Raw genomic sequence first — 22,485 nt, forward strand, 5'->3', positions numbered from 1 at the left:
CTCATATTAAGAATAATGCTATTTTTAAAGTAATACCTAGTCATTAACAAAATGAGTGACATGCAATTTCCTCCAGTTACAGACTAAGAAGATTAAGAAGTTTCTTGTCAGCTCTGTAGCCTTTTTCACACTTTTCTGTGTCATGCTGTGTTTATTTCTCAAACGGTTTCTGTGAATGCTTTAAATAATTCCTCATTAAATCTACTGAGAAGCCATTTAATGGGTTAGTAAAGTAGCAGAAATGGAAATGGCAGAAGCGGAGAACATATATTTGGTTCCTTTCTTTTATACACAGTTCATAAACAGCACATTTAGAAAGGTCTGATGATTCATGAAATACTAAAGGACACACACATTGTAAACATTTCAAAAGAGGAAAAGAAAGGTCTTTAAAATCATCACACTTCTGTCTTGTTGACCATCCATGTTTCACGGAAATGTGAAGTGTCTATGATAAATTTCAGATGGCCACAAATATATCCAAACCAAAAATACTTGCACTATTTTATGGGTTGAAGAAGGACCTGGTCCAAAAGTTGAAGTCAGTGCAAACAATAACTTTAGTAGGCTTTGGAAGAAAAACCATAAGATACAATTGTAACGTTTCATAGGCCTGAAAAATGCAGACAGGGAGATACTTACAATCAGGCATACTAATCTTGATTAAAGAATTGCTGGTGAGCTTACTCCAGACATCACAACATCCCAAGGAAATGTATTAGAGAGCTAAAGTATCATCATGTCTAATTTAAACAGAGACTTACTTCAACTTTGCCTATTTTATGAGATGAGAAGCACAGAATTTAATATCTGGTATGTTTTATGGTAAAAATCAAAAAGTGATGTAACCACATCAAAACTTGTCATTAAAGAAGATAAAGATGGATGGATTTTTGTTACCAACACTGTTAAGATATTTCTGTAGCTGTTTTAGTTCATTGATAGGACTGGGTTCCAAAGGCTAAAATTCTCAGAGAAAGCAACAAATATCTGGTAACACACCTTAAAGATATGAGGTGTCACCTGCATACCTGTTTAGTTAGAAACAACCAGAACTATAATAAGATTTTACTGGAGAACTTCAACAAATGAGGCTAATATTAACCATTCCAACCAGCAATGACTTCATAGCTTTGACACAAAGTAAAAAATGTCAATAACCATTTAACGAAAATATCCAACAATAAGGCATACATGGATTTCACTGCAATCTTTTTTCTTTTCCTTTTTCTTTCTTCTTTATTTTTTTAGCGTTTTCCCAGACAGACTGAGGCATCCATTAAATGCCGGGTTTGCTTCCGACTTCTTCATACAGCAATAAGATACGAATAGAAATTAAATTAAACTTGTAGAACTGCAGTGAATTCATGCCATAATAGCTAAATTATATTGATCAGCGTGAAATGTATGATTTTGGCCTCATAAGTGATAACTAGAAAGCTGCAAGGAAGGAAAAGCATAGAGCAAAACAGTCCTATTCACAGTGGCACCAAGAGGTAAAAGTACGTTTAGCCAGCTGAGTTCTTCATCAGTTACAGCCAACTAATGTCCTTGGCAAGGATACTGTTCTTGGAATTCAAATGGCCTCAACAAGGACAGTGTACCATGCTTGAAATGGCATAAATATGCAATGCTCATTAAGCTTAGTTAAATGAGCATATCAGATGCTGGACATGGCCCCAAGAGCAGGAAGATAGATACATATATCTGTATATATATGCACTAATACTACTCATTAAACAATTAATACATATATACACAAATATGGCATGTTTACAAAACCCACAGAAATTAGAACAATGCAGAACAAAAAGGTGGACACAGATAATAAATTAATACTAATTGAATTATCCTTCAGGTGTAGAGCATCACATACAGGTTAAACTGCACCATGTTTTTAAAAACCCTGCTAAACCACATGAAATCTATTTCTCAAAGAGAGCATAGACTTATTAGACCAATACTGCATAAGTTTTGTGATAAGCCAGATCACACAAGCTCAGAGACAACCTGCAGGTATAAGATCACCATCAACACAAGTGGATTCTCGGTAGATAAAAGCACAATATATTTGTAGCTGAGGTCTCAGAAGAATCATCCACAGGTCTCTAAGGAGGTAAAGGGCAGTTGGCACTCGGACTCTAAATCTAAGTTGTCAGAATGAAGTTGTGGGTTGTTGGTTTTTTAAAATGATGATTCTGAACAACTTCCATGCTCCAGCAGCTTTGCATTGTTTACATAAAGCAAATCAAACTTACATGACTGAACAATTCACATCAGACTAGTTTGACTAGTTAAATATGCTATAGCTGTGTGTCATAGTAGTGGTGACTCAGATAATTGTCTGCCCTTTTCCAGAAAAATTCCACTCAAAGTACAGATAAATACATATTGTTCATGAAACAGCTTTGGAAGAGAATTCTTTAACACAAAATCAGAGTAGGAAAAGCTATCTAGGTCCTAGTCATGTTGACTTTCCTTGGCTTTAATCTGTAAGATTCCTTCACAAAGAAGAAGCAAGGAATCTTTAAAACTGCTCATTGGATGACCTAAGAAACAATAAAGATCAACAAAGCACTCTCCAAGCCAAATTCAAGTCTGAGCTGACTGTGTTCTTCAAAGAATTTTTTCCACAATCATTGTTAAAAGATGCTGTGCTTTCCTCTATGTACAGCTTTCTAACACTACTGCTGTTTCAAAATTGAGCAGTGCATTAAAAAGGCAAAGTTAAGGTACTGAAGTAATATGTATAGTAGCAAGGCTTAGAAATCCATGGGGAGCTTTCTGACATTGCTGTTTAAGATCAAAGGAAAAGCTGGAATACTTTTGGCAAAATGCTCCTAAAGAAACCAAAAATGTGCACAACCTTGAATTTAAACTTTTTTCACCACACAAGGAAAGAGAGAAACCTGCTATGACAAATTTATTCCCCCTACCTTTGCAATGTTATAAGACGTGCAGGCTCATCTCTGCAGAGAGCCTCTGCTGTGGAGAGAAGTTTTAGCCTGAGCCTCTCTGTTACATCCCACTCCCTTCCTCCAGAAGGGGAGGGTAGACAGCTTCATTTCCTACTAAGGACTTCTACCCATAATACTCCTTTTGGAAATGTATCTTCATACTGCCTAAATGATGGGAAGGAGCAAGAAGCAGGAGCCAAAGCAAAGAATCTTGCCTCACGTTATGTTAAGAAAAATATGTTAGAAGGAATGTGAGCTTCTGATTACACAGGGAATAATCTTTGAAGAAATTCTTTCTGAAAACCCTCTCCTAAACACTTCAAAAAAGCTCAAAATCCAGAAATAGAAAATTTCAGTAGCAGTAGAGCATTTTTCCTGTCCCTTGTGGCAGGAGAGGTTCCTCATCACCTAACATGGCCTATCACAAGCCCTTAATTCCCTGTAATGCTAAGGACCACTCTTTGGCTCTGCTACTGAAAAAAGTTAGAGTCTGTGGTCCATGCATCTGTCACACCCTGTGAGATATCGAATGCTGGTCCATGAAAACAGGGAAATAGGCAGTCAGGATCCAGAGTCCCTAATTCAAAGATCACTTAGTTTAGCATTTCACTAACAATTTTGCAATATAGTAAATTGTGTTTACCTACCTGTTGAACACAGTTTGGTTTTAAGTCATTACTCTTCCAACCACTAAACTGCATTTGTAATATACAGTCAGGATTCTTCATGTAAAGGTCATCCAGTCCTCAGCTTGAAATCTGGTTCTCCTTAGCCTAGCACTCTTGTAAATTGTACATGAGAAGTACAACTACAGTTACAATTGGAAGTGTCTTGTAAATTGTATGTTAGAAGGTTGCTATTTTGGGGCCTAGATTCTCACATTTCCAAACTGGAAAGTTTGGCTACACAGAAAATGCAAAATCCAGTTCTTTAATGAGCTATAAATGTCCATTGCAAAGAAAGTAATCCTTAGTCTGTCGTAGAATGAAAAGAGGAGAATGCAAGAGACACTGCCAGTGTTTAGGAAACAGATTCCTCTCAGTGGGGTAGAATACAAGCATGTGGCTTTCCTTGGTCAACAGAGTACAAGGAAATTGCTGAAAGAACAAAGTCATTTATTTTACACATTTTGAAGTCTTTGCTTCTTTTTCACTCCCTGCTTTTTAATTTCCAGTAGCCAGCTCTTTGATTTGTTTACTGCAACACTTCTTAGGCAAATGTCTTGTTTAGAGTCTGCAGTTTTACACTTGTCCTCTGAGTGGGTGTTACTTGCATGGCACTACTCAAGGGTGGCTTTGATATCGCTGGCACTGAGTGAGAGATACAACATACTACAGGGTATTGCTCAGCTTTCTAGAGCAAACATTTCTTTGAGCAGGAACCACTTTATGGGGTTTTAGCTTATATATTTTTTACTTCTGCTTTTTGTGTATAACAAATTTCAAAGCAAAGAATTAAAAGATTTACTACCAGAGAAGAGTGGGCAGATTTAAAGGCTAAGGAGCAGAAGAAAAGTAATTATTAGCTTGTCTGTCGGGAGAAGAGAGGTGTCACAACCTTTGAAATGGCATTCCAGTTTGCAATTCAGTTCTACACTTTCTCTGAAGCAGACACAACATTTTAGCAGGAAATAAAGAGCAAAAGCTTCCTGCAAAGATAAACTTCATGACTCAATTTATGTAAGCTAAACCTTCTGCGAATTTAACTTTACTCTTTAGAAGCACCTGAAAGAATGCTCCAGGGGAGCATAAGCCAAATGCTGTGTAGGCTCCTGCACACTACCAATCACTTGACCTCACACTTCTGACTCCTCTGTCCTGTTGGGTTTGTGTTTTTCATGGGAACTACCAACACCTACACTTACCAGAGTAAGCACCACCCAGGCATAGGGGTGCAGCCTCTGTGGATGTCAGTAGGACTGCTACTACCACAGCCAGACTTTCCCCATTGCATCTGGAACTAGTTTGGGACACTGTTGGCAGAATGTCATCTCCTGCCACAGGTGACGTAGGAGGAGACATTTTGCGTTTCAGGTTTCAAGAAGAGGCCCAAATTAGATTGCATCTGCAGTGCTGGGAAGGTCTCCCACTTTGCTAACCACTGAGCACCACATGCACCCAAGGAAAAAATGTTTACCTGGTATGGCCACGGTTAACCTTTTTTCCTTGCTGAGACGGTGCCCATGGATGAATTCACTCATGGAAGGGGGGCCCCTCAGAAGATATGATTCTGTGGAGGCAGGATGAGGGGGGGCTCTTAATAATTTCTGGAGGTAGGTCCCTGAAGTCCTGGGATGGCTCTGATCACAAAGGGAAGGTGAGAATAGTCTTGCAGGAGATCCAAGAAAAATACATATGGAAACAAAAGAGTTTTACTTTAATTACCTTTCAAAGCCTCATGAATGACAACATCATGTTAATGTGCTTAACAGGTCAAAAACAGCTAGTGTTGCCACCCCACACCATTTCCACAGCATGGCACCTCGCCTGCATTGGAAATGCTGGTTCATACCAGGAGAGGTGGAGATGAGTTGGAGTTACATCTCAGCATCCTAGAGCTGACATGTACAAGGCTCCCTGAATGTTCTCTTGGTTTTGCATTGTGACTAGAGCATACAAGATAAAGAGAATGATTGTCTAGGATTTCTTTAACAGAAAGTCCTCTTCATCTTCAGAACCATGGAGATCCCCACACCACAGAGCTTTGGCAAGGCAGTCACAAGACAAGATGAGAACTCACTGCTTGAGCAGCTAAGTATTTGCATTAGGTTACAAATGGCAGCCATCCCCCTTCAAGAGGTTGCTTGCTCTCATGTAGAAAAATTGATGAGTGGACACATCCATATTCTTTTTCCACTGATGAAGAACAAGAGAGCACCAGAGCTTAACAAAGAGATGTGGTTTCTTTTGTGTTAAGCTCTAAAATGCTAATAGGGCACAATCATTTTTTATTTCAGATGCTCATTATGGAAAACCTTAAGGAAAACTTGTTAAAGAAAATACATTCACACTGATATTAGAGACATACAAAATGCACTGAGACACAGACAGAATATAGTTCAAAACACATTAAGGAGGAGGAAATAACACAGTGAGTAGGTGGATCAGAACCACATGTTGCCAGGCTTTGAATTTCGTGTTCATATCCTCCCCACCTCCTTCTCCCCAGATAAAATAGGAAGAAAAAAAAAATATATATATACAATTCAGTGAACAACTTTAATGACAGTCTGGCCACTGCACTGTACTGTACAGATCACTGCATGCATACCTTTTCCTCTGAGTGCCACTGCTGACCAGTAAGTTTGGTTGCTGTGGGCCCTGACTATGCAGGAGGAAAGTGTCTATGCTTGGCACGGTGGCTGATGCCTCCTCACTTACTTTAGGGCTGCCGATCTTGCTCTTTCCAAGCTTGCCTTTGCTGCGTCGGGACTGCTCATGGTCAAACTCTAAATCCTCCAGTCGCTGGGTAAGGGCAAGTTTTTGCTGGATAGCCATGCGCAACAGAGAGTTTAGGGTCTTCTTCTCATCCTCCGCAGCTGCTAGCTGCCTCTGCATCTCATCCAGCTGTGTGACATACTCATCACACCTGGGAAAACAAACAAGGCTGAAATCAGCGAAGCCAGTCCAAGAACCAACACTACTGATGATCACATTCCTGGGCTGCTTTTACAGGGGGACATTTAGATCCAAGGTTTTGCTGAAGCTAACCTGGAGCAGACCACCTGAATTCTTCCATTCCTAATTGGAGCAAATTTGGACTTGGATCTGAATGACAAAGTTCCTAGTCAGCAGTAGAACCTAGAATATCAGACAATGTCACAGGCTTCTAATGCAGACAACTAGCAAGTGGAGGGGAGGTTTGGTTTTACCTCCAGGTTAGACCACAAATAAAAATTCTGGGTGCTGGTTCTGATAGTAGCTCACCGTAGGTAAGAATGTCTACTAACTAGATAATAGTACTTTCCATAGATAGTACTATCCACCTCAGCAAAATATTACCAAAAAGAAAGATGACAAAAAGACTTCAATTACTTTGGACATATCAGACATATGAGATTTTATAAAATGAGAAGCCCTTGGCTGTTAGCTATTGTTAACTGACTAAAGAGGCACTATTCAGGAAACTCCAAAAATGGAAGTTATTTCACATTTACTGTTGAGTCCATTGGAAGTGTGCTCAGATATCCACTGCTTTGGACACCTACTCCTCTTTCTTCACAGAAAGAGTGATTTGCCATTGGAATGGGCTGCCCAGGGAGGTGGTGGAGTCACCATCACTGCAAGTGTTTAAAAAGAGACTGGATGAGGCACTTAGTGCCATGGTTTCGTTGATTAGATGGTGTTACATGATAGGTTGGACTCAGTGATCTCAAAGGTCTTTTCCAACCTGATTAATTCTGTATTCTATTCTGTATTTTTAACCCTCACCCCTTTTTTTTAATCTGCATGAAAAAACTGTATCTTTTGCATTTGCTGAAACAGATTTTGAAATAAAAACACCCTTTTAATTATTTTGTTAACATTTAAGACTGAATTCAATTTTGCCTTGCCTTAAACAGTGATTCCTAAAGTTAAGAGCAAGAACAAGGCATTTCAGGTTGGTCTTAGTCACTTCTTGAAGTGAAATATCTTCAGTTTGTTAACAATAGACTGTTTGTTAACAATAGACTATCTAATCAGTAGCAACCAAGAGTGAATTTTTCATGTTAAGTGATGCAGCTTTTGTCTAATCCCTTCCTCACATGATCTGTATAAATCCAAACAGCTTTGCTGTGTAATTACAATAATGTAATGGATGAAGGTTTAACTTTATCAGTATCATAGTAAACAGTTTTAGTTTTCCTTCTCAAAAGGTATGATGCAATAAACTTTTGAATCATTGCAAACTAATTTCTCTGAAGTGTTAATCTTCTCCATGGGAAATGGAAATAAAGTATACTCAAGAATTCATAGTTATTTGTCATGCATACAAACTCAGATATATGTCTTACACTCTCCTTGTGAATAATTCAAGCACTGGAAGCAAAATTGCTAAGTCAAACATAGTTTTAGCTACAGTTTCAATATTATCTTTCTTCTACAGGATCTTAATAAGCATGACTGTCGCTCTTTGTGCCTCGAGGAAAAGGGATATTTCTGGAACCTTGGTTGGCTTAAAGCCAACTTGCATACCTATTTCTGCTCCAAGTCATGAGATTTGTCTGTTGAAACATGAGCCAGTTTCTTTGACAGAGACATTAGAATGAAATCAGGATTCTGAAGGTTAAATTCATTCAAAATAGTAATTACTGTAATGTCTGTGTTATCAGGGTTGTAAAGACCCATTCTTGCAGCCAGATGGATCCTCTATCCATTTCTCTTATTTTGTTCGGTTTTCTTTTTTGTTTAGGACACATCTTTTCCAAATGTATTTTCTGTGGAAAACTTTAATAAGTAACATCTGCAACACCTGTAGCACAGTGCCACCAGAGTATGCTTTAGTATGCCAATAAGCCAATTTTGGTTTTGGAAGAATACACCAACAGACCAAGAGGACAGTCTCAAGCTGCACATGGGGAGGTTTAGGCTGGATGTTAGGAAGAAGTTCTTCACAGAAAGAGTGATTTGCCATTGGAATGGGCTGCCCAGGGAGGTGGTGCAGTCACCATCACTGGAGGTGTTTAAGAGGAGTACTGAAGTACTTGGTGCCATGGTTTAGTTGATAAGATGGTGTTGGGTGATAGGCTGGACTTGATGATCTCGAAGGTCTTTTCCAACCTGGGTAATTCTATTTGTTTTCCTCAGGCCTTAGGATGTGTTCTTGGTAATTGGGTATCTGATTTGTAAAACAGCAAAACTAAGCACTTCAAAACAACCACAACAAACAGAACAACCACAACAACAGAAAACAAAAAACAACAAGCAGATATTGTGAAGGTAGATATTACTAAAACAGACTTAGACAAATCTGCTTTTCATTACCTGCTATAAACTATAACAAGCTGGTCCTAGGAGACCTGGATATACTAGATACTGTTATTTGGCTTCATACTTGAGACAAAACCAATTTCATTCATACAACATTTTCTAACTGTTCTGATTAATTCTATGTCCTGCCTAGATGTCACCCTGTAATAGCAACCCCACATTCTTGGCAGTTCACCACAGTGTTTGAGTGGTGCCAGTCATCTGACCTGCACCACGACTCACAGTTTCCCATTATTTTTCACAAACACATCGTCCATTGTCTTTGTGTTCTGTTGCTCAAGCTTTTTTCCCCCTTCTTTTATTTTTTTGAGAAAAAGTGTTCAGAAAGGTTAAACCTAAATCAGACAAGCAAAGGCCATAATTAACTTCAGAAACTGCTGAGTTAATAGCCTCAGATTTCCTTGAAGTCTGCAGCAGTGAAGGTTATTTCATGCAGTGGGAGGTAACTGCTGTTTGCAGCCATGGCATTTCCCTTCACTGCAATACTCCTGCTACACACGAGTGTGGGATGAAAAGAAATGTTTCCAATTAAAAAAAAAGAAAAAAGCATTACACACATCCATATTGCCTTTAGCCCACACATTTTATAAACATTCATAATGTCTCTCAGCTTAGGAAAGAAAAAGGTTAAGAGCTCCTGAGGGAGATGACTTGTGGCACAGCACAGATCATCGTAGACCATGCAGGACTCCGGGAAGCACCAGCTCTCTGAACAGATCTCAAATAGTAGTGAATAACAACAGTTAGATTATATTGTCCTGAGTCAGAGAACAACTTCTCCCTTGCCCCAGGACAGGTGTAAGCTGCAAGCAATGATTAAATAAACTGCACTCTTATCTTGCTCTCTGCTGGTCTACCTACTGCCAGAGCAAAAGTCAAGATTCACCAATTTCTCATTTCTCTTGTCTTTGAATGGAAGCAGACACACTTATACTGTATAAATTGGTCCAAGAAACTTATACAGGAGTTTAAGGGATTTCTAGTTCCACCTATTTTTCTTGCCTAGGAATGCAAACCAAATACTGAGTTGGGCTTATGTGTAATTTAGGCAAAATAAATCACAGCAGAGCTTGAGCTAAAGCCCAGAGGCACTGACAGGTCCCTGCTCTAATAAGGAGCATATAAGCATAATTCTCTTTTGCTCATAAATATTATCTCATTTAGGATAGCTCCAGGATCTGTCCAAGCTTCCTAGTCCATTTCATCAGCATACTTTTTTCTTTAAATATTAATCATAAAGACACCAAAAAAACCAAACAAACCACCAAAAAAAACAAACCCAAAACCAAACCCTTGATGGATGGAGTTAATAAAATCAGTGCATGCAATGTCAAGACTGTGGCAACATCACGAGTAATATTTCCTGCTCTCTCCTTCTGAGTATCTCTTATTTAGGCTGGGAAAGCAAAAATGTGTAGGGACTCAGTCCTTTTAGGATCCTGCTTTAGAACTACTTCCTTCTTCATTACAAGATTTCTCTCCTTTTCCTCTCTCAGAGGAACTCCTACTCTAGGCTGGAAAGCAAAGGTTTTAAAAAACTTATTTCTCATTTGCCCTCTGGCACCAGCCTCACTGCTTCACACAGCTGCCTCACAGCTCCCACCCTGGGTCAGCAACTCGAGGCTGGCGTGAGAGGAAATGACAGAAGGGGCAGGAAAGGCCCTCACCTTTTTTTTCTGGTCCAGGACAACCAGAAGCAGGATGAGGCAAAATAAGCAAACTAAAGGCAGGAGGTGCAGAATTTTAGCTCTGCTCTGTCAACTCCATACAGCCCCCAGAAAAGAATGGTTTATATGCTGTTGTTTTCTATTTCTCTCTTAAGAGAGGTGTTTGGAGGAAAGGGAGTTTGACCTATATTGAGGACACTTTCTTGACAGATCTGAAGTAAATTCAGAAAGGGATCACAAGGCTAATGAAGAGGGAAGGAGGAATTAGCAGAAATAAGAATCACCGAGATTTTGGGTGGGGGGAAAAAAAAGTCCCAAAAGGAAAGAGTAAAAGCAGAAATACAAGCAGGACAGAAAGACTTTTGAGAGTGGGAAGAGAAGAAATGAAGAAAGACCTTCATGAATTCAAAGAAGCACAAGGGCCAGTGGGGGAAAAAAAATACCACACCACACAGAAACGGGATTGTTCCTGCTTTCTGCATATGGGAGCTTTGGAGTAAAGTGTTGACTTTGCTGCTGAGACCAGAAACAAGTGTGCTGTGCTCCCCTTATATGGTGGTATAACCTTTTTCAGCGCATTTCAGGAGGAAAACATACAGTTCAGCACCAAAATGAACATCCATTTGCAGGCCAAATGAAGAGAAAAGGATGACTTAGAGAAATATCCTTTTATCATTCCTATCAAACAGCATTATAAACCAATTTTCAGATCTGTACTATAACTCTGCTATCAGAGAGATCTTCTCCCTACAATGCAAATTCAGGAATAAGTACCATATGATGCAGAATAACCATGGAAACCACTGGGTTTTTTTTCAACAGGAGACTAAACAATTGCTTTTTTATGCTGAAGAGTGCTTTTGCTTCTAATATTACTGCATGGGGAATCTTAGTCTTGTATTTTCAAACAGATGTCTTCAATAGACATCAGCCCTCTCTCACTTAAATTCTATTCCAAATTGACTATTCAGAGTGAGTCAGTGATTTGACCATTTAGGAAGATTGATTTAATTATAAAGGTCATTATATTCCTGGGTAAGGAAGGAAAAGGAATATTTTACAACAGAAAAATCTATAGGATCACACTAATGTGCAAGACCCTGCAGTGAATGACTTTTTATGACTGTGGTCAGAAAATACTGAGCAAAACTGAAAACCTCAGGGCAGGGACATTTTCTGTAGGGCATGAACTGCATCTTTAATCATTACTGCATGGAGTCAATCAACAGTAGTAGACACTTTGGGTGTGCTTTATCTCTACTCCAAATAAGACATTTACAAAGCAGAAATCTGTAACCCAGCAAGTCACTCAGATTGTCCTTACAGTTCCTAGAAGTGAAGCAGAAGCTTCATTGTATCCTACATACAAGACACCTAGGAAAGGCATCTAAATGAATGGCATCATTTAATTCTCACAGAAAAGACGCTGCTTTCTCCCACCAACCTGAAACCTAACAGAGATGTTCACTGAGGATGCCCAAATAGGGTAAACAGAATTCAGTACACCAACAACCTAACATTCCCTTTAGTAACAACATCTAATCATTTGCAAACTTTTTTTACCCCATAGGGTGAAGATTTATGCTCCTTGCAAGACCATTGCTTGCTTTATGTTCATGATGCCACTCCTCTCCTCTGAGTTAATAGCCTCTGAGGTGGTCTTTCAGAGTTAGTACATTCATGTGTCTCCTAGAGTAATGAGTTTGCAAATAAAGATGGACACATGCACTTCTGATACACAAATGCAACTTTCCTTTCCTGACAAAAGTCTCTAGATGCTAAGGAAATCAATGGAGCTACCTTGGTTCACACCATCTGCTGAGCTGATTCTTCATTTCCATTATGGAACTCTTCTGACGACAAACCTATGATGAATTTGTACACAGCACCAATGTCATGGCATGTAAATGTCCCCTTTCCTCTGGTCCCACCTCTCCTGGCTTCTGCTGCCACTCTCACTAAGCAACAAAGGTCCTTAGCAGCCTGGAACAGGTGAGATGGCACCTGTATTTATACCACAGGGAGAGATGTTGGCATGAGGCAGGAAGACCTCTTACCACTTACGGACTAAAGCACAAGCAAAAAATTTTCATTGGGTTTGACCATGGGGTGGGGGGGGAAAGCCTCGATGTAACAGAATAATTTCCTATAGATGCTCATTTCCTTCCTTAATTTGAGAATTGAGACTTTATTGATGAAAATGTTGGTTCCTAAAAAAAAATAAATAAAAAAATTAGGTAACCTTTTAAAAAGCTAAAACCAAAAGCTCTTCTGAAGAAGGTGTGGGAGGAAGAAACATGAGAGCTGATTAATTACCATCCTGCGAAAAGGAACTGTGTTACAGAAGATAAGTGAAACTTTTATCTTGTGAAGGAGAAGATAATAAATTGAATATCACAGCAAGAGAAAATAAGCATTCATGCTGGAGTGGGAAACTGCAGTGGCCTCGGAATTATTAGTGGTGGATTACAGTATAGGCTGGCTGATTAAATAGATTTTACTAGTGGTAAGTAATATATCTTACAGTAATGAAAATATGGGATTCTGAAGATCATCATTAACCATACAGCAGCTTTACATGACAGAATTGCTGCGTACTTCTGCATGGGAAAATCAGCCAAGTAAATCTGCTATTGGATTTCTACTTTAAAAAGCCCTATAAATGCAAATATACTGGAGGCATATATTGGCATTTATAACACTTTACTCAAGGTTGTATTGACATTGTTGTTCTCCAGCTTCATATTCCAAGACACACATCTCAGTAGCACTTGACAGCTTGCAGGTTTTGTACAGAGTGCACTCTAAGACTCATTTACCTTCATCCAGCAAACCTCTGACCTTGCAGAAAACATTTTCTGCCTCTCCTCTTAAGAACCCAACACACACAGCTAAGTCTGTTCTCACTTAGCAGACACATATTACTCTGCTGAGCCAAACAGTGAAACCATTTCCCTTACCTGGTTGCAAACATTGCTCTCAAGGATGAGAAGGTTGCTGCATCTTCCTTCAAAGCCTTTAATTCATTCCGTAGTTTGGTCATGGTTTCAGTCACCATTGCTTTCTCATTTTCATATTTATTCTTCAAATTGGCTAATGCCACTTCAGCTGTCTGAAAACACAAACAAGGACATATGCTTACAAGACAGATATCTGGTAGTAGCTAAGGTGCTATGTTTGATTTTACTTTTGATTTCTTTCTTCATTCACACAGTGAAAGAAGTTAGACCTGAGCCCCACTGCACTGCACTGTTTCATGTTTCTTTTAAAGTTGTACTCCATGAAACCAGGAAAAGGAGAAAGCAGTTAGAAGGACAAAGCCCATTTCAATGCACTAGCAATAACCTGACACCTTAAATGTCTCTGCAAAACTGTGCAGCTGTATGTTAGTACAACTTAAGGAGCTGCTACAATCATCTGAGCTACAACAAAGAATCAGATGTGTCCCATGAGCACTTGGCAAACAGGACACATGGTACGTGAGACTCAACCTCTGTAGCCAAAGTGGAAACTAACATGCTTCCTGTTAGTTGAGGCTTTCCTTGTGTGAGAAGACTGCCAGGAACTGATGGCTGGCTTTTATATCTAAGCACTGGCAATGCCTACTGTTGTGCAAACCACCATTATTTTGGTGGTTATTTTGTCAGTTTTAACCACTACCAAAAAAGCCAAAGAAGACTAAAAAAAAGGTGTAAATTACAATTTTCACATAACCAGGAACTAAGGCTCTTTTTTTTCTGCTCATTCCTTTTCTTTTTCCAATTTCATCCATTAAATTTTATTAATTTCCTGCTCTGTGGCTTTCAACAGTTACATTTGTCTTATTTTCATGAGAGTTGAACCTTCTACTTTGTCTATGAAGTTTGGTGTCAATTTATTTGAAGTCCATAGTTTTATAAAGGCTTTATACCTACTGCTGCTATAAGACATTTAAAAGTATTGCTTTTGAGTGAGATAAAGGGGGAAAAAAGTTTCCATTTACATTTGCTCAGAGGGGCTTAAGGTTGGTTGGTTGGGGTTTTTTTTCTTCGTGTAATGCATGAATTTGCAGCATTTCATACATGCAATCAGTTTGTCCTGTTGAGCTTGTGGGTTCTTGAGCCATCACCAGCAAGGGGACATGACAAAAGATGGGAATGGCCCAACATCTGGAAAACTGTTTTAAACTCGATTTCTGAAGCTCAACACTTTTCCCACTAACAATGTCTCATAATAAAAAGACCTATCAGCATCTCCTACTACAAGACAACCCTGTTCATTTGTGCATGTGGAAAAAGCAGTTAGAAATGGTAGCATTAATGTTTTTTTCCTAATTGTACACTCACCAAGAATGCCTTCTCCACTTTCACAGTGGAGTTTGTATTGACAGATTTTTTTTTAACCTCTAGTAACTATCTGACATTTAAAATAGTTGGGTTTTCCATGCCAAATCCAAAATCATCAGCAATACACATTGGGGGGGGGGGGGGGGGGAGGGGAAATCAAGCACTTAGAGATATATTCAAATAAATGCAGCTTTTCTCAACCTTGTTGACATGTGCTTTGGTTATAATCACACAATCACAGAAACATTCAGGTTGGATCACCAATTCCAACTCAGAACCCTACTCTACAAGGTTCACCCCTAAACCATATCCCCAAACACCACATCCAAACCACTTTTAAACACATCCAGGGTTGAGGACTCAAACACCTCCCTGGGTATCCTACACTTTGACAGGATAAAGCAGAAGCCATCAGCTTTCTAGCTGTTTTCAGCCATGAGAAAAAAAAACGTAGATTCATAAATTAACATGGAGAAGATGGATTAACTATGTTTAATAAAACTAATTTTGTGAAGGGAAACTTGGGAAATACTGCATCAGAGAACAAATTCCTATTTAACAGCTATGACTAAATCAGATTTGTTTAAGAATTTTCAGGTCATTAATGATGCAGAAGCAATTTATGAGAGCACATGGAAACTCTACAGCTCAAACTGAGTTCTGTTTTGCTCCTGAGGCAGGAATTCATATGTTACAGCCCTTTAAGCTATCATAGCTCACCTCTGTGTACAGAATTAATGTAAAGAGTTTCCTTTGTTTAGGAACAAAACTGAGTTAAATATATGTGGCACCTAATGCTAGACTTAAAAAAAAATATATTGTTAAATTTTTCCAGCAGTGGGATTACATATTGCATATAGTTTAGTCTGGATATCAGTGAACAGGTAACACTTCAAAATGAAAAAATAACTTAGACATATAATTTATTTAGTGAATAAAGGAAACAGAGGATCTTCAAACTTATTTTTTTAAATTCCTATTAGAGTTTTCCATAAAACAACATAGAGAAAATGAAGCGCTGTGGCAAAGAGCTCTGGCAGGAAAATGTTACAAGTCTGGTTTAATCAGTGTTGCAATACTCCTGATGGCCGCTAGATAGCACCCGTGCTTCCCTGGAAAAGGGTGGGACTTCACCAGTGAAACACAGCCCAGAATCGGAGATTCAGGACCCTGGTTCTGCCTGGTGTTTCCTCCTGGATCTGAATGGCAGCACGCTCTAGGAAGAGCAGGTCCTACTATTTTTACAGCGCACTTGGTCGCGCTCATTTTGCTTTCCCATGTTACTCCAAGTAGAAAAGCTTCATCTGCAGTGCCTCTGGAGTGTTAACAAATTGTATCAGCCTTGCTGCAATGCACGAGATACCACATGGACCCTGCAGGTGCTGAGGAGGGGTCAGGGTGTCCAGCACCCACTAGCTTCAGGCTTTCCTCTCGCAGGGGCCTGCTGCAGCTCTCCCCTGGTACCTCGGGTACCAACAATGTCTTTCCATGCTATGTAATGATGAAAACACATCGTTTCATATTAATAACAGCTTTGCCAGGGCTTGAGAAAGGTTTGTAATAAATCAGGATTCTGTCTCTTGTGATTCTGGAACATGTGAATAATTGAACCAGATGTCCTCTGTAAGCACATCTGAAATGAAACCCATAAGAGTTTCAAAAATATCCCCAGCCAATTGCTGCTTAAAAACTTACTGTTTTGAAGGTGAAGAGCTCAAGGAGATGAATCTTGACTCATTATGTGCTCTTAGGTGCTGAGATACACCCATCAGTTGAGGCTGGTAGTAGTGCCACATTAATAAAGCTTGTTATGTCCTCCACATGCCCCTGTAAGTTGAAATTTCCCATTCCCTTTTATATTACTAAGGCTTTTAAGCTGCAAGTTTGAGGGTGTCGGTATTTGGTTTGCATGAACAGTACTGCAAGATTCTGTACTCAGCTGTACAATTAAAAATGTCTATGCTGTTATCCAATGTTTAATTACTAACACCTTCTTACTCAGCAAATCCATCTTTCCCACTTCAGTGAGCACGCTTTAGGCTCACGCTTTATTTCTGACAGTAATGAAAGAGCAAGCTTGAGCTAGATTCTCTGGCAGTATAAGAAAACAAATGACAGCTCTATGCTAATAGAAAAAATATTTAATTCTGGATGTAAATCCATGCACCTCAATTACATCTTAATTACATGGAAAATCCAGTTGAAATTGCTCAGTGCTATTATTGCTGGGATAGAGGTGGTATTTAATTACTTGAATTAATATTTAATGCATTGTATTGGAAGGGGTGAAATGCTATAAAAGACACAACATACATCAAAATATTGCTGCAGTTTAAAAATCCTCATTACTCCAGAAATGCAGCTGCAGAACCAACAATCAATTAAACTTGAAACTGTAATTTCAGATTACTTGACTATTGGGAATTTTAACACTGAAATCTCATCCTGTCATGAGCTAATAGTATCCCAAGCTGCTAACCAGGGCTCGTGCCCCTCTCTGGTGATCACTGTGCTGCTGCTTTTAGATGAGGAAAGTCCCAGGCAATCTGGAATGACAATTCTGCTGCTGCTGCAGCCACCTGCATTCAGATTTATTTCTGGGCATAAGCTGATGCACCAAAGTAAATGAAACTATTTGCATGCTTACATTTAGCACTAAGTGTTCACAGACCTGTAGTCAAACGGATACAAAGGGCTCAGGAGGATACACTATGCAAGAAAATGTGACTGGTCTTGGGCAGCATGCTATGATACGGGCCTCTTTGGGCATATGATATAAAATGCAGTAATTCCCAGCTTGTTTGCACTGCTGAAAAATCAAAATTAAAATGGTTTGATACTAATTTCATTGAGCTGTGGGATTTTTTATTTTTTTTTTAAGTAATAATTCAGGATTTTTTTAATGTGTCAAGTATAGCTTTATAACAAACACTGTCTCAAAATAAACATTTCAATTGCTGTTTGAGTCAGCATTATCATGTACTGGTCTTGTCCTTTTTGTGGTGGTGGTGGGTTTTTTTTGAGGAAACCCTGATTTTATTTCTCAAAGCATTAAAAACATGACAATGGCAAGATAAATTATTTCTGACTAGAAAGATAAAACATTTTAAAAGTATCTCAAGACCTGCTATCTTAGCAAACAAATACCCAATTTCTGTACAGTCCAAAGCCACCAGTCCCACTCTTACACCTGCCATTCTCTTCCTGAGGACTGTTTAATCTTTTATAACATTTATTTTTAATTCCCTTACATTTTCTGGGGGTAATTGAACTTTGCAGCCTGTGCAGTGCACCAGCAGCCCAGAAGAATGCAATGGGTTGTTTGCAGCATCTGCTCCATACATTCCATCAGCAGGGCCACCTGCAGCTGCTAAAGTGCTGGGCTGGGTGGTCTCCCCCACGCTTGTCCTCCCCTCCACTCCAGCAGTACCTGCCCTGGCAAGGGGTGAGCATAGCCCTGAGAGCCTCTCCATGCACATTCTATTTTGTTTTCCAGGATTGGCATTTTGTAGTTTTGCAATAACACTATCATTGTGCATCAGACTGGGTGGCAGCTGATCCCTCCCTGCCCCTCTGCTTTTGCTTTGCTCCAGAGGAAAGGCTTTTCTGTATTTACCCTTGATGAATGGTGGGTGCTGAGAAAAGCAGAGCTAAAGGGCTTAAAAAGAAGCAGAGGAAGGGAAGAAAGGTCTGCCCCTCACCATGATTGAGTGAAAGGTTAAATAACCTGTGAGTAAACTCTCTTCTCTGAAGTACTCCTGGGAAAGCTTGCAAGTGACCTGTATAAATAAGAGACATTCCCAGCTGACTGCTTTAGTAGCAACTTACCTGCTTGTTGGCTTTCAGCACTGCTCTCAGGGTTGCAATCTGTTCCCGCTTCGTACTCAGGAGTGATTTCAGTTTCAGTATCTCTTCCATTAAGGCCTCCTTGTCTTTATCGATCATGGGAGCCAGCTCCCGAGCTGCAGCACGCTGGCGTGACAGCTGCAGCGACCGATCGACAGCCTTCTGCAAGTGCTTGATTTGGTCCCTTATGATGGCATTGAGGTTGTAGATGTTCATCGGCTCTTTGCGGATGTCACTGGTGTCAGAGACAGGGGAAGAAGGAGGGGCTGTGATGACAGGAGAAATGGTAGGTGTTTTTGTTGGGCTCTGTTCCTTGCCAGGCTCTGTGGCCTCTTTTGTCACCTGCTCGGTTGGGGTCCTGGCTTCTACAGGTGATGCCACCCCCCTTCTCACGAGCCGTGGGGAAAGGAGACCACGAGGGTCATCTGGTCCTTTCAGGCTCCCACTGCGGGTGACTCTGCTTTGCCTGTAATAGTCCAACATGACCCTGTTTGGTGTTTCATTGTTGCACAGGCAGACATGATGGTAGAGCTGAGCCAGCTCCTCACTAAACGTCACCAGCTCATCTTGGGCGGTGTTGAGAGTATTATGGTTTTCATTTGCTATGCTTGTCATCCTTTGCAGTTCTTTTTCCATGTGGACCATCTTTTCCTGGCTCTCCTTGGTTGATTTCTCCAGGCTTGTCACCTGCTCATCATACGTCTGGATTCTGCTCTCATACTTGGCCTTCTCTTCAGTGTAGTTTTCAACATATTTATTATATTTCTCCTTTAAGGCTTTGATTTCTGCTTTAAGGTCTATAACCTCAGTAACAGCTACTTTGTATTTACATTCTAGGATCTCCAAGCCGTTGATGTCTACTTCATAGTCATGTGCTTCCTCACTGGGGTCTCGGCCCTTCTCACCATCAAGCTCAGCTTTCAGTTCCTTGTTGCTCTGCAACCCCCTCATAGCATTGACATGCTCGGTGAGCCTGTGGACTCGCTCATGTTGCTCAGTCAGGGCTCCCTTGGTGTGCTCCAGCTGCGTCTGAGACTCCTGCAAGTTGGCCAGGAGAATGGCTTTCTCTCTTTCCACCTGCAACAGAGTCAAAGTAAGTGACCCAGGATCTCATTCTACCTTGGCTGACCACCAAGCTCTGCAAACAAATTCATCAATTCCACTCCCCCACTCTGCAACACCTAAACCATAAAATAGTCAAAGAGATGCATGTAACTCTCAGAGGGTTATGAAGTCAGCCTGTTACAATTTGCAGTGTCACATAGCCCAAACACTAAGTGCCTAGCTGGTTAGAGTAATGATACACAATTTATTACAACATATGTTCCATAAGCATATGAACTGCATCACTGTCAGCTATGAGCCATGCCACTGGTACATACACATTTCTCAATGGAGTTTCAATTTACATCTCCCATGAGTATCTCTACCAACCCTTCACAATATTTATTTACATCTTTTGACTGTTGCAAACTTTCCTGCAGGCTTGATTACTGAATTCAAATACAGTAAACAAATGGCTGTGTACTTTTCCATGGATTAGATTAAATAACCTGCTGTGTGGGATTACCTCCCACGACTCCCCATCTCCCTTGTGGACTGTAAGTCCTTTTAAGGTTAAGGCAGAAAAAGCAGGATTTGTGGCATACATGGTTCTGACCTCTTAAGTTCCTTTCTGAACACACACAGAGAAACATGTATGGTGCACAGCAGAAGATCTTGTGGAGGAAGACTCTAGATGATTTACTGCTCAGCATCTTAAATCAAGTGAGCAAGAAAAACATAAAGCTTGATCTGCTGACATTTGCTTCTCATGCTAACAACCCTGAAACATTCCCAATTTCAAGTTACAAATGTAGTACTCCAACTTGTTTTATGCCTTTGTCCTGTTCTGAGTCGTGAATTGGGAAGTAGGGGAAGGCACAAGGAGATGGGATCCTTCTTGCTTTCTGGCTTTTGTAGTGGGATCCTGAGCCTACCCGGTCTACTGCACGCACTTTCCCATGATTGCAGTCTTTCAGCCTTGTGTTTACACAGGCAGTGCAAAAGGCACACTCTGCATTCCCTTTATGAGTGCCTGAATTACTACTTCAGAGAATTTAAAGCTGTCAGTTCTGAAAAACCCTTTTAAAATTAACTTTCATTCTCTATCAGTATCCCCCCATGTACTATTTGAAGATAGTCAAATTGGCCACCACAGATCTTACTGAAGGAAAAGAAAAGCCTTTTAGAGACCAAGAAGGCATTAATTCCATCTCACAAAAAGTTACAAGCAGTGCTTCAGACTCATATCATAACAGGGTGTTTGGTTAGTGGCTGCTGCTCAGAAATATTAAGCCACTAAAGCATATGATGGTACTCTGGTTTTACAGACAGGCTTTAAAAACATTAAAACCTGCAATCAACTGCAGGCAAAAACTGCAAGAACAAAAATAGAAGTCATGTTAAAGACACCTTAAAAAAAAATCAGCCTAGTTTTCTTGCATACAGGTGACTTATTCAAATAAGCAAACAAAAACCCCCAAACCAACCAACTAAAACCAACAACAACAGCAAAACCACACAACCCAGGGCCAAACTGAAAACTCTGGGCCAAATTTAATCTGTATTTTGTGATCCAGGAAAATTCTGTCTTTATACATATATGGGGTGCTCCATTTCAGGCACTTCTTAGTCTGTGCAGAAGAGGACAGCTGAGTACTATAAGTATATTGGTACTTTTCTCCATTTGATGGTGTTCTCCTGCTGCTGCTTCATACTGTCAGCCACTCCCCTTACTGCTCATCCTCTATGCCAACCCATGGTTATTGAGAAAATCCAAAACAGGGAAATGTCCCCCTTTGTCAAGTGCCATTTCTTAACATGTAACAACTACCCACAGATTTCTCAGTCAGACCTGACTTGAGCAGCCTCAGAGATTGACCCACCAGCCTCTTCACTAGCTTTCCTGGGCTTTTTTCTTTCCATCAAGCAGTTTGCCTCAGGTCTGCTACCCCAAAAATTTTCAACATAACCCTGGTTGTTACCACCTGGTATAACAAGCTCAGGTGTTACTTGTGTTACTCTCATCATATATGAAAGTATTTCTTCCTTCTAGCTGATAAGATGAACTAAAAAAAATCATATAGGTAGTAAAGATGCATCCATTACGCACCAAAGGCAGTTGGCTTTTTAAGCTGTATGGATCACTGTGGGCATGTTCACACCAAAATAGGTATTTAACTGTAGATTGCACTCATGTCAAAACAAAAATAGAGCTTACAGCCAGAAGGCCTTTCCTTCAAGAAAACAACCTGATGTTAAAGCAACACAGTGTTCGAGTGTCTGCTTAAATTAGACATCATCGATCGTGCCAGAAGGAAAGCTATAACAGAGCTAATTGGGATCATTATGATAATTTCTCTTCTGAACATAAGTGTGTCCTGGAAACTTCTTTCAAATAGGATTCTTTCCAGAAAAAGGGAAAAAAACCCACAAAACACACTTCTAAAAGCCATATGCCATTGTGGAGAGCAGATAAAATCAAATACACAGATTTACTACATTTTACACATTCTGATCCAGTAATTGTGCATTAACCTATCTACTTCAGTTTAAACTTATTAACACATGCACCTACTTTTAAGGAAAAAAGCCCAAAGATCCAATTCAGCCCTAAGCATACTTTCTACATATTAATGACTCTGCTGTTTCCAAGTAAGGGAATAGTAGACAATAGTAT

The 22,485-nt window shown here is 39.9% G+C and overlaps 1 protein-coding gene across 5 annotated transcripts in view; it reads right to left on the reverse strand.

Moving 5' to 3' along the window:
- The window catches only part of BICD1 (BICD cargo adaptor 1), a 147,708-nt gene that overhangs the window by 11,756 nt on the left and 113,467 nt on the right, over positions 1-22,485 (reverse strand). For 3 of the 5 annotated variants that reach the window (XM_054168101.1, XM_054168103.1, XM_054168102.1), the window contains exons 5-7: positions 18,747-19,841; positions 13,554-13,705; positions 6,338-6,545 (exon numbers count right to left, since the gene is read on the reverse strand). In XM_054168101.1, coding sequence (XP_054024076.1) covers positions 6,338-6,545; positions 13,554-13,705; positions 18,747-19,841 — 1,455 coding nt within the window. Of the gene's footprint in view, positions 1-5,093; positions 5,285-6,227; positions 6,546-13,553; positions 13,706-18,746; positions 19,842-22,485 lie in introns of all 5 variants that reach the window. The other 2 variants (XM_009899641.2, XM_054168100.1) reach the window with 2 other exon arrangements.

The sequence above is a fragment of the Dryobates pubescens genome, chromosome 15, assembly GCF_014839835.1.
Source record: "Dryobates pubescens isolate bDryPub1 chromosome 15, bDryPub1.pri, whole genome shotgun sequence".
In the NCBI taxonomy this organism is placed as follows: Eukaryota; Metazoa; Chordata; class Aves; order Piciformes; family Picidae; genus Dryobates; species Dryobates pubescens.